We start from the raw sequence: 12,816 nt of genomic DNA on the forward strand, positions 1-12,816 counted from the left end.
AAGATTATTTTTTTTGAGCAACAAAAGTAAAATTCCATTAAGAATACACACCTGTAGGTCATAGCCTCTATAAGGAAGGGTTGGTTTTCGGCCACTGCACGACGCCTTGCCTCTTTAACGGCGTTGTAAACAGCGAACACATCATTACCGTCTACACGAATAGACATAATTCCATAGCCAGGACCGCGGGCAGCTGCGAGAATGAAGATCTCATGGATTATCTAAACGTGAAGTGTAATACTTACTCTTTTCAAAAGATACATCTTCTTTAATTATTACCAATGCCATCACCGCGGTATTGCTCTGAGGTCGGTGTAGAAATGGCGTATCCATTGTTTCTACAGAAAAAGAGGATGGGGCACTCAAGTGTGGCAGCGAAGTTGAAGGCTGCGTGTGCGTCTCCCTCACTGGCTGCGCCTTCACCAAAATAGCAGATGACAGCTTGGTCAGCGTTTTCGCGTTTCATGGCATAAGCTGCACCCACAGCTAGGAAAGAGAGAAAGCAAAGGTTTAGACGAGAAAACAGAGTGTAACAAAAAAAACCCTGCTAGCCAATCACAAACTATATTCAGATATAGCAAAAACTTAGTTTGCACATGTGCAGACTGGGGTAACCTGCCATCTTGTATTCCCTTAAAGGGACAGTTAACCCAAAAAAATGATCCCCTTTAAAATGTTCCCAATGATCCATTTTACCTGCTGTAGTGTATTAAATTATTTACAATTACCCCTATTCCAGCATATGAAATAGCCGATTTAGCCTGTGGTTTCACAACCTATACTAAAAATTGTGATACTGGAGTATATGCTATTGACAGACTATGTAAACATAGCCAGCAGAAGAAATTACACTCTCAGTGGGTTGCAGGATAGTTTAAGTAATAAAATGTTAATTTTCCATTGTCCTTTCTAAGTATTGAGCTTTGCTTTACAAACAGATATAAGATAAGGAAGCAAGTCTGTGTGAATAAAAGTGATAACATAATGAGATCTGATATTAGCTGGAAGCTCAACCCATTGTAATAGGCTGTGGTTTAAAAGCACAAAACCAGCTACTTCATATACACAAATAAACCTGAAAATGCAATTTCTCAAACATTGTATACTCTGCAGCTGGTATAACAAGTCATTGAAAATACAATAATTGGAAAACAATTTTACGGTGTACTGTCCCTTTAAAGGGACATTATACACTAGATTTTTCTTTGCATAAATGTTTTGTAGATGATCCATTTATATAGCCTATACAGCTTTTTAAAAAATAAAATAAAAAAATAAATGTATAGTTTTGCTTATTTTTAAATAACATTGCACTGATTTTCAGACTCCTAACCAAGCCCCAAAGTTTTAGGAGAATACTGATGTATACCTACTCCAGCTCGCTCCTGTTTGTGTAAAGAGTCTTTTCATATGGAGAGGAAGGGGGAGGGGCGTCTGCTTTTTTTTGCTATAGAACCACTTTCAGTGGGTGTTCCAGCTAACCTTTTTAATAAAGCAAAAACTGGGAGCTTCTAAGTAAGTTTTTAAACTGTTTCATACTGGATTTTTATATCAGTATCAGTGCATATTATTCTTTATAGTAGTGTATTATATGCAGTTAAATGAAAAATGGTGTATACTGTCCCTTTAAGGTGGTTTAGAATTGATTCAACTTGGTTACTATTGCAAAGAAGGATTTGCCTATCATGATTGTTGATGCAAAACTGATAATCCATGCATGTGACACCATAGAAACTTAGGGAGGGAGGTAAAAGTTAAGAAAAGCTTGCATAAATTGCTTTTAAGTATTCACTCCAGCCTCCCTGGGAGAAAATGAAACACACACATTTTTAAGATGTATTTTACAACAAAATGCTGTAAAATAAATAATGAATGTATATTGCAATAATGTTTCACTTACAATAATGAAACATTTTATGCGTTGTTGAAATGTCACATTTAATGGTCCCATAACAAATTAGAGCATGAAATTTGTTGATTATTACGGCCCTTTAAGATTAAAAGGAAAGTCAACACCCAACAACACCATGATCCCATTTTTTTGAATCCCAAACGAACATCCGCCTGCACCACATCCCTTTGGCGTTTCCTATTTCCTTGTCCTACTAATCCTCCACGATACACGAGTTGATCGGATCGAAATATGGCCGCCTAACTCCCCCCCCCCACGTTACGTATCTACCTTCTCTTTAAAATCATCCGCCAATCACAAAGCAATCTTAGGTCAGTGTTTTAAAACTCGTTCACAGACTTTTGCGCATGCGCGATTGTATAGGAACGACACTTGATATGCATTAGTACTTTGAGCAATCAAATTTGCTCACTGCTCCATGACCAAGGCATTTCATGTCAGTTGTTAAAAAAATGAGCATGCGCGATGACGTATGATGAGCGTCATCCTACCTACATGAACGAGCCTAAAATGGCATAGAGATGGGAAAGAAGGATGAGGGGGAGGAGTTAGGCGGCGATATTTAGAGATGAATAACGCATATATTGTGAATAAATATGAGGACAAGAAAATAGGTAATATAGAATGGATGCGGTGCAGGCGGATGTTAGTTTGGGGTTCAATAATATGGGATCATGTTTTGTCAGGTGTTGACTGTCCCTTTAAAGAATAGTTCATTAGGTGTGATTAGCACAGGAACAGAATAGTGTAGTTAGTGTAAAAGGGTTTGTGCCTTAGTCACCCTGTGGAATCTGTGTGGCCAGAGGAGATGAGATGGTCACAAAATGAAGGTCCTTGCATCCATAGTGGACAGGCATCTGCCTCCCTTTGCCAGGGTCCAGAGCATTCCCGTAACATTGTGCCATGAAGAGGTCCAGCGGGTACCCCCGATACATCAGCACGCCTGCAGAAAAGGCAAGAAACTTTAGCACCAAAGAAAAAAAAAAAGTATTACCTGGTTAAAAAAAAAAAAAGGCTGAGCATACCCGCTTCTCTGTACTGCCCAAACACCAGGTCAGTGTCCTTCATAGCTGCTGCGCTGCCAACGTGTGTCCCCTCCTCACCGTAGTTTGTCATGTAGAAGGAGATTCGTCCCTGGGAAACAAAGAGAGACTGTGTTAAAGGGACACTAGAGACAAAAGTTTCATGATTCAGATAAAGCATGCAGTAAAAAAAAAAAAAAAAAAAAAAACACTTTCCAATATACTTTTATTATCAAAATGTGCACAATCTTTTGCAAACTTTCTGAGGCTCCAACTCCTATTGTGCATGTGCAAAAGTGCACAGTATATAAGTATATACATTATGTGATTGGATGATGGCTGTCACGTGACACCGGGGGGGGGGGGGGAAGGGATTGTAGGGGACAGTCCGCCGGAAAACTTGTATTGTTTAAAAAGCAGAACCAACACATTTATATTAATACACGGATTACCTTGTATCTAAGTCTCTGCAGACTGGCCCCTTGTTTCAGTTCTTTTGACAGACTTGCATTTTAGTCAATCAGTGTTGACTCATAAATAACTCCAAGGGAGTGAGCACAATGTTATCTATATGGCACACACGAACTAGCACTGTCTGGCTGTGAGAAGCTAATAAAACACAGCCTGCAAAGACTCGGAAACAGGCAGTGATTTAGAGGTTATAAAGTAAATTAATACAACAATATTGGTTGTACAAAGCTAGGGAATGGGTAGTAAAAGGCATTATCTATCTTTTTAAACAATAAATAAAATCAAGTAGACTGTCCCTTTAACTTTGAAACTTGCCAGACAATTTTCTACTACTTATTACAAATGCAAAGTGACATTGCATGGTCTTTTTATTGTATATTTGTGAATTATTTACTTCTGCTGTATTCAGTGGTCCTTTAAAATGCATCTCGTCTCATCAGCCACACAGCGATTCACAAAGCAAAGAGTTTAGGGATCTGGATTCTGTCCCCTACAGTGACACCACCAGGGTTCCTTCTAGACCACAGCATTTTTATAATACATCATAGTATTTTAGACCCTCTCCTCTGGATTTTTAAATAGTCCCAAATATAGAGAGGAAATATACACTCGGGGCCCAATGATTTAAAGGTCTCTGGGCTGGCGAGATTATTAAAGAATACTCACCAGCTCTATTTCCCTGGTGGAAAAATCTAACGCCACTTTAAACCAGGGTGTCTCGCTAAGGAGGATATGCTGCATCTTCGTATGGGAAGGAGATGCTGACATTACAAAAGTGCACAATAAAACAGTGCTTGACAAATATGTTCAAAGTCTAGGAGCCAGGTGTTTTTTTTATTCTCTCTCTCTCTCATGAAAATTCTGGACCGAAACTTCAGGATGCCCCTGGCCGAATCTTATTTTTTTCATTTTTAACTACAGTGAGTGTGTGTAGCTGAGAGAGCTTGTAGGCGGGAGAGCTTGTAGGCGGGAAAGCTCCAACAAATGGGCGTGGTTACTTGTACCGTAGGGCGTGATCTGCAGTGAAACTGGAGCTCTATAAGGGAGAGCGTGGTTATAGGCAGACAACAATACGAGGTGGACATGTGTTTTGTTTTTGGATGTAGTTATCCATGCGATGGCCGTGGCTGCACCTGATTGTCTCTCATCGTATCTCCGCCTAGTTCGGGTCTCACACTGACCCGTCAGATTATATGTCCGGAGCCCCGAATGGAGTCTGCCTATCACCAGGACCACCAGACTTAGCTACGACCTTACGTGCAAGGTGGTTATAGAAAGTTACTGTGCTTTTTTGTATACACTGTCTGGTGGGTGCTAATTTGTACCAACTGTGTGCGAGCTTGGGGCTTATGCATATACATAGTGAAGATTGGAGTAGCCGTGTTAGTCCAGTAGATAAGATGCTCAAAAAACAAAGTATTGCAGTATGCAGTGATACCTTTTTTATTGGACTAACATAATATTTCAAAGACAAGCTTTGGAGAGTTTTCCTCTCTTCCTCAGGTCTAAAGCAATACTAATCATTCTGATATAGATACACATCACATACAACAAATGGAAGGGAGGAAGGGGGGGTGAGAGGGGTGTCATAAAAAGCAGAGAATGTGTCTGAAGGAAAAAAATAGCTGAGAATAGCCAGAAAGAATAAATAAACAGAGGAGAGTAAATAGGCAAAATGAGAGGAAAAACAAAAGGAAAAAGAAACCAATATAGGACAATAAGATGAGAGATTATAGAAAGTTGTGGTAGTGTGTGAGAAAGCCAGAGTCTACATTATGTCCTTCATTTCTGGTATTGAAATGTGTGATCATTTTCATCTCAAACGTCTTTCGTTCATGAGAGTCTTTGAAATTCCCTTTAAGAACTTTAATCCTGAGGTTAAGGATGGAGTGACCGGTCTGGGTGAAGTGATGACCAACAGGGGTACAATGTTCATTTTCCTTGTGGTTTTTGATCGAGTGTCTGTGTAGATTCATTCTGAGATGCAGCTTTAGGCCAGTTTCTCCAATGTAGCAACCTCTGTCACACGCTGTACACTGTATCATGTACACCACATTAGCAGATGAGCACGAATAGGATCCTTTAATATTGTATGATGCGTTGTTGTGTCTGGCTGTGCTGTTGTCACATATATGTTGACACAGTTTGCAGAGTGATTTGTTGCATCGTGCAGTGCCATTCTGTGTAAGCTTCTGTTCTGTGGTTAATTTGCTGCGGACCAATCTCTGTCTCAGGTTAGGCGGTTGTTTGAATGCTAGTATGGGGGGTTCAGGAAATATTTTTTTGAGTGTGGGGTCCTCTGAAATTAGTGGTTGTAGCTCTTTAATAATTTTGCGTACTCCTTCCAGAGTAGGGTTGTAAGTGACTACTAGATGGGTTCTTGTTTTGTTTTCCTTTTCTTTGTATTGTAGGAGCCTTTCCCGTGGTGTTTTTAGGGCAGATTTGATTTTTTTTTTTTTAGATATTGTCCTTTCCTTGTAGCCCTTTTGCCTAAATGACTCTGCTTTTTATGAAAACCCTCGCACCCCCACTCCCTCCCTTCCATTTGTTGTATGTGATGTGTATCTATATCAGAATGATCAGTATTGCTTTAGACCTGAGGAAGAGAGGAAAACTCTTGTAAGCTTGTCTTTGAAATATTATGTTAATCCAATAAAAAAAGGTATGTGCATACTGCAATACTTTGTTTTTTGAGCATTATATATATATATATATATATATATATAAAAAAAAAAATAAGGCAAATCAAATAATGAAAGTTCATTGCAAAGTTTGTTTTTAAAAAAACACAATGGTGATTTTTTTTTTTTTAAAAACAAACTTTGCAATGTATTTTCATTATTTGATTTGTTCTATTTCCCTTCAATTTTTTACTGCCCAAGAAATTATGGAATTCAACATTCCACACAGTGACTGCTGGATCACTGCAGGTGCTCATTTATATCTGCCAACGATTCTAGCATTTCTGGTGCAGTAGAAAAAAAACCCCAGGAAAATTGAAGGAAAATTGGGCAAATCAAATAATGATAGTACAATGCAAAGTTTGTTTTTTTAAATACACAATGGTGGATGTTTGTTGTTTTTTTTAAAGAAACTTTGCAATGGACTTTCATTATTTCATTTGCCCTATTTTCCTCTAATATTCCTGTGTTTTTTATCCCCACTTCCCCTAGAAATGCTAGAATCCATTTGCAGATATACATTAGCTCCTGCAGTGATCCAGCAATCACTGTGTAAAATGTTTCATTCCATAAAAAAATACAGGAAATGGCTGCAGGGGCTCTTACTGGTAATTGTGTGCACACACGGATTTCTAGACAATGTGAATCATATCCTGATAATAGACCAACTGTAAATTATTATGGCAGAGATGCAAGATTCCATCATGCTCTCCTCATTAACTGCTCAGTGGAAAACGTAAAGGGAACTGTTTTGCAAGGGGCTCACTGCTGTGTATATCCTGAATACTGATGTGATCGAACACTGGTATACATTTTAGGGTTGCCACCGTGTCCCGGTAAGTCCCGTGTCCTGGAGCTTGCCTCACATGTCCCGGCCCCAGGAGCTTCCTGAATACAACTGCAGGCAGCACGAACCGCAAAGTAAAATCTATATTTATTAAAATAACTTACTGAAAAGTTTCAACTCGCCGGTGTTGTAACTAGAACAGTCTCACCGTGGAGATCTGTCTCTCCTGCCATTTGGCTATTTCCGTAGCCGCATCCCTCCTTGCAGCACTGCCCATCGCTCCTTATGGAACCGCCCACCCAGTATTCTTACTGAGCGCATACCAACAGATTCAGTATCCCCATTAGAATCTGAATCCCTATCTCGTCACACACTTGCTTTAAGCTCCAAACTCCTCCCCTTTCTAACAGTTTAAACTATAGGGCGCCGCCAGCCGCAATGGGAAGTAAATTAATCAGATGGCTGGTCGGAGGACCAAGGGCAGTGCGGCGGTGGGAAAAGGGTCAATAGGGATAGATAAGGGGAATAAAATGAAGGAGCCAAACACAATTTTGAAGGCGCCAGTGGCGTCCAGGATAGTCAAGCTCTGCAATAAAATTTGTATTTTAAATATCACACAAAATGAATAATTGAAACATTCACACAAAAATATGCAGGGGGGAAAAAAAATTGTATTGTTAAGGTGCATCAACAATCGTAACAAAATTCTAAACTGAAAATTGTATTTGATAAAAAACATAAAATTTATATGTAAATTACACAGGAATAAACTGTATTAAATATGTACAGCGTAAATCGTAATTTTGGTACACGGGATGTGCAAAAAACAGACATTTGTACTTACAAGTACAAAATACAAAGCGTAATAGTTGTTTTTTTCATAAAATGGTCTGAACTTGGGCGTTCCATGGTTGTATATGAAATTGTCTCTCTAATTCCATTCTGTAAAGATTTTCGCACCACAAATCTCACAGTTTTTTCTCAAACTAAAAGGTGGCGAGCTTTTCTCAAAATACTTATAACCCCAATACAAACACATGCATACAAAAATAAACGTGAATGGATGATGCAATACGCAGAAAGCAGCGTAATGCGATTTATACTGGCTGCAGGATTTCATTTTTAAAGTGCACACCCTGCTCACTGCTAACTTTGCTCTACTGAGCAAAGTGTCCCTTTCCAGATAATTCCACCATGGCAGCCCCTGCAAGGGTCGGCGTGATAAAACCACGTTTGAACTTGCAAGGTTTAGATCATCGGACCATCAGTCGCAATTTCTTAAGGTACAACTTAGTGGAACTGTGGTCTGGCCAGGCAAGTGTTGCTATTAACAGCTTTTTAGTATCCTATATCTGTTTTTGTTGTTGCGGTTTCTTATCAGATACTGTGTTAGCAATTCAAATGTTTTATTTCCTGCATCATTATGTATAACGTATGCTGCTAGTAACTAGTGTGTTCTTTTAGCACGGTCTTAAAGTGAAAGTCAACTTGAGTAGATCACTATTTATTTTTAAATAAATTATTGAAAATTAATATAAACTTTCATTCATCATTTTTTTTTAAATTCATTTTTAGACCTGTTTTGTATCATGAAAGCCTACAGACTTGTTTGCCATCCTTCGCCCGCATTATATATCTTTTTTATTTTGTCGTGACGAATAAGTGATATTTATATATATATCTCTAATTGGTCCCCCATGGGCGTCTAACACTGTTCTATCTACGCCCACATTTTGCTATGCGCATGCGGCTATCCTTGAATTTCATTCATGACCATATGAGCGTTCACGATAGCCGCATGTGCATTTCAACATCTAAAGGAAATCCTTTCAGTGACGTCATTATTGCGCATGCTCACGAAAACGAACACGGATAAAGACGTATAGAGCGGGTGGGACCGCTCTTACGTGTAAGAAATAGACCCGGAAGCTAGCAAGGGTGGCAGAAGTTAGCAAAAGGTACGGAATTTCAAATATAAAAATGATCAATTTCGGAACAGTTTCAGAAAGAAAAAAAAGTTAGAGACTATACTGTATGTAAGTATTAGAATCCATAGCGTTCTTTGCGTATTGGAAAATTGACTTTCAATTTAATGCTTACTATTTGATACGCTGCTAGCATTTCCTGTATTGATATGCACATTACTTACGCTGTCAGTAATTAATGTTATTCCATAGAACTTTTTATATATAAATCGCCAGCATTTAATGTGTCTTGCATTTGACTTATTGTATCAACATATTTTATATACACCTATTGCTTGTATTGATACCTTGACATTTTTAAATAATTTTTTGCTCAAACAAGAGATCCTGCAATAATAATAATATATAGTGTCAAGTGATAAGTGAGCCCCACATTGTTTGATCTCCCTGGCAGACAGATATATTTATATTCCTTGTGTCTTTTATAGACTTTTTCACTGATTGTAAATCATTTTAATTTGGAAATAAATAATTTTGAAAAAATGATTTTATAGCGCTGTTTTCTTTGTGTTTTTTTACAACTGAAGTATGCAGACATGGCCCCCTTTCATCATAACCAGGACAGAGTATTGCAGCCCTCATTTAATATTGTACAAGTAACTGCTTGGGCAGCCACTCCCCTTGCTTTCGCGCAACCATCCCCCGATCGGATATGATAAAGATGATTTAACTAACTTGAGATAGCGGAGAGGCAAAGTAACAGTGGTCTTAAGACCGCAGCTACTTAACTAGCGTTTTAGACTGGTTGGGCCCCTGCAGCTTTATAAATGGGGCCTATAGTCTAGATTTTATAGAGAATGGTGTGAAAGACAAAAAACACCCAGTGCTGCAATCCTGTGGTTGAAAAGACCTTGTCAATTTGAGATAGGAGAATGGCCTAACTCATAACAGAGCATCTGTGAATGGCACATTGAACCATGAAGTGTATGGGCTACAGCAGCAGAGAACCATACCAAGTTCCACTTACGCCAGTTAAAAACAGAAACTGGATGGAAAAAGGTTGGGAATATATTACCTAGTTTGACAAGTCCCAGCAACATTGACAACAATAGCAGGTACAGAGGGCAGGTGCACGTGACTAAGTACAGGTTACGCAGGTGCATGAGGCCAGCAACAGCATGTGCAAAAAGCAGGCACAGAGGACAGGTGCACATGGCTAAGAACAGGGTACACAGGATGCAGGTGCACGTGACCAGCGACAGGTCACACAGGAGGCAGGTGCACGTGACCAGCGACAGGTCACACAGGAGGCAGGTGCACGTGACCAGCGACAGGTCACACAGGAGGCAGGTGCATGTGGCAACAACAGCGAGTATAGATAACAAGTGCATGTATCCACCAACATCATGTGCATAAGCCAGGTATATAGCAAGAAATCGCATACACAGAGGGCATTTATATAGCCAGTAACCCAACAGAAAATGCACAGCTATAAAATTAGTAAACAAAAGATACACAAGATATGTAACTGTTAGACCCATATACCCCAAATGATGAAATATAGCGAAAAACTGCACATTCATAGGTTGTTGTATAGCTGATAATCCTATGTGGAAGGCAGTAATATAACCAGTAGTCTCACATCCCCTGAAAAGTATACAGCCAATAGTAACATGCACAGAACACAGTTATACTACAAGTAAACAACAATGAAAAATAGATATAAAAGCAGTAATTAACTGTCATTCATAGTGGTGTGTATATGGCCATCAGATATAGAAGGAAAATACCTAACCAGCAATCCCACATACAGAATGCAAATATATATAGCCAGCAATCCCACATACAGAATGCAAATATATATAGCCAGCAATCCCACATACAGAATGCAAATATATATAGCCAGCAATCCCACATACAGAATGCAAATATATATAGCCAGCAATCCCACATACAGAATGCAAATATATATAGCCAGCAATCCCACATACAGAATGCAAATATATATAGCCAGCAATCCCACATACAGAATGCAAATATATATATAGCCAGCAATCCCACATACAGAATGCAAATATATATAGCCAGCAATCCCACATACAGAATGCAAATATATATATAGCCAGCAATCCCACATACAGAATGCAAATATATATATACAGGGAGTGCAGAATTATTAGGCAAGTTGTATTTTTGAGGATTCATTTTATTATTGAACAACAACCATGTTCTCAATGAACCCAAAAAACTCATTAATATCAAAGCTGAATATTTTTGGAAGTAGTTTTTAGTTTGTTTTTAGTTATAGCTATTTTAGGGGGATATCTGTGTGTGCAGGTGACTATTACTGTGCATAATTATTAGGCAACTTAACAAAAAACAAATATATACCCATTTCAATTATTTATTTTTACCAGTGAAACCAATATAACATCTCAACATTCACAAATATACATTTCTGACATTCAAAAACAAAACAAAAACAAATCAGTGACCAATATAGCCACCTTTCTTTGCAAGGACACTCAAAAGCCTGCCATCCATGGATTCTGTCAGTGTTTTGATCTGTTCACCATCAACATTGCGTGCAGCAGCAACCACAGCCTCCCAGACACTGTTCAGAGAGGTGTACTGTTTTCCCTCCTTGTAAATCTCACATTTGATGATGGACCACAGGTTCTAAATGGGGTTCAGATCAGGTGAACAAGGAGGCCATGTCATTAGATTTTCTTCTTTTATACCCTTTCTTGCCAGCCACGCTGTGGAGTACTTGGACGCGTGTGATGGAGCATTGTCCTGCATGAAAATCATGTTTTTCTTGAAGGATGCAGACTTCTTCCTGTACCACTGCTTGAAGAAGGTGTCTTCCAGAAACTGGCAGTAGGACTGGGAGTTGAGCTTGACTCCATCCTCAACCCGAAAAGGCCCCACAAGCTCATCTTTGATGATACCAGCCCAAACCAGTACTCCACCTCCACCTTGCTGGCGTCTGAGTCGGACTGGAGCTCTCTGCCCTTTACCAATCCAGCCACGGGCCCATCCATCTGGCCCATCAAGACTCACTCTCATTTCATCAGTCCATAAAATCTTAGAAAAATCAGTCTTGAGATATTTCTTGGCCCAGTCTTGACGTTTCAGCTTGTGTGTCTTGTTCAGTGGTGGTCGTCTTTTAGCCTTTCTTACCTTGGCCATGTCTCTGAGTATTGCACACCTTGTGCTTTTGGGCACTCCAGTGATGTTGCAGCTCTGAAATATGGCCAAACTGGTGGCAAGTGGCATCTTGGCAGCTGCACGCTTGACTTTTCTCAGTTCATGGGCAGTTATTTTGCGCCTTGGTTTTTCCACACGCTTCTTGCGACCCTGTTGACTATTTTGAATGAAACGCTTGATTGTTCGATGATCACGCTTCAGAAGCTTTGCAATTTTAAGAGTGCTGCATCCCTCTGCAAGATATCTCACTATTTTTGACTTTTCTGAGCCTGTCAAGTCCTTCTTTTGACCCATTTTGCCAAAGGAAAGGAAGTTGCCTAATAATTATGCACACCTGATATAGGGTGTTGATGTAATTAGACCACACCCCTTCTCATTACAGAAATGCACATCACCTAATATGCTTAATTGGTAGTAGGCTTTCGAGCCTATACAACTTGGAGTAAGACAACATGCATAAAGAGGATGATGTGGTCAAAATACTCATTTGCCTAATAATTCTGCACTCCCTGTATGTATGTATGTATGTATATATATACATATACACATATATATATATATATATATATATATATATATATATATACACATACATACACACACACACGTGGCCCTCGTTTTACAACGGTTCAATTTACACCGTTTCAGAATAACATAATTTATGTAAGAACTTACCTGATAAATTCATTTCTTTCATATTAGCAAGAGTCCATGAGCTAGTGACGTATGGGATATACATTCCTACCAGGAGGGGCAAAGTTTCCCAAACCTCAAAATGCCTATAAATACACCCCTCACCACACCCACA

General features: G+C 39.1%; 1 protein-coding gene across 1 annotated transcript in view; it reads right to left on the reverse strand.

Annotated features, from left to right (window-relative positions):
- BCKDHA (branched chain keto acid dehydrogenase E1 subunit alpha) overlaps positions 1 to 12,816 on the reverse strand; it is a 44,322-nt gene that overhangs the window by 15,246 nt on the left and 16,260 nt on the right. Inside the window, exons 4-7 of the mRNA XM_053721637.1 lie at positions 2,938 to 3,046; positions 2,694 to 2,855; positions 280 to 486; positions 52 to 193 (exon numbers count right to left, since the gene is read on the reverse strand). Coding sequence (XP_053577612.1) covers positions 52 to 193; positions 280 to 486; positions 2,694 to 2,855; positions 2,938 to 3,046 — 620 coding nt within the window. The remainder of the gene's footprint in view (positions 1 to 51; positions 194 to 279; positions 487 to 2,693; positions 2,856 to 2,937; positions 3,047 to 12,816) is intronic.

The sequence above is a fragment of the Bombina bombina genome, chromosome 7 (genome assembly GCF_027579735.1).
Source record: "Bombina bombina isolate aBomBom1 chromosome 7, aBomBom1.pri, whole genome shotgun sequence".
NCBI lineage: Eukaryota > Metazoa > Chordata > Amphibia > Anura > Bombinatoridae > Bombina > Bombina bombina.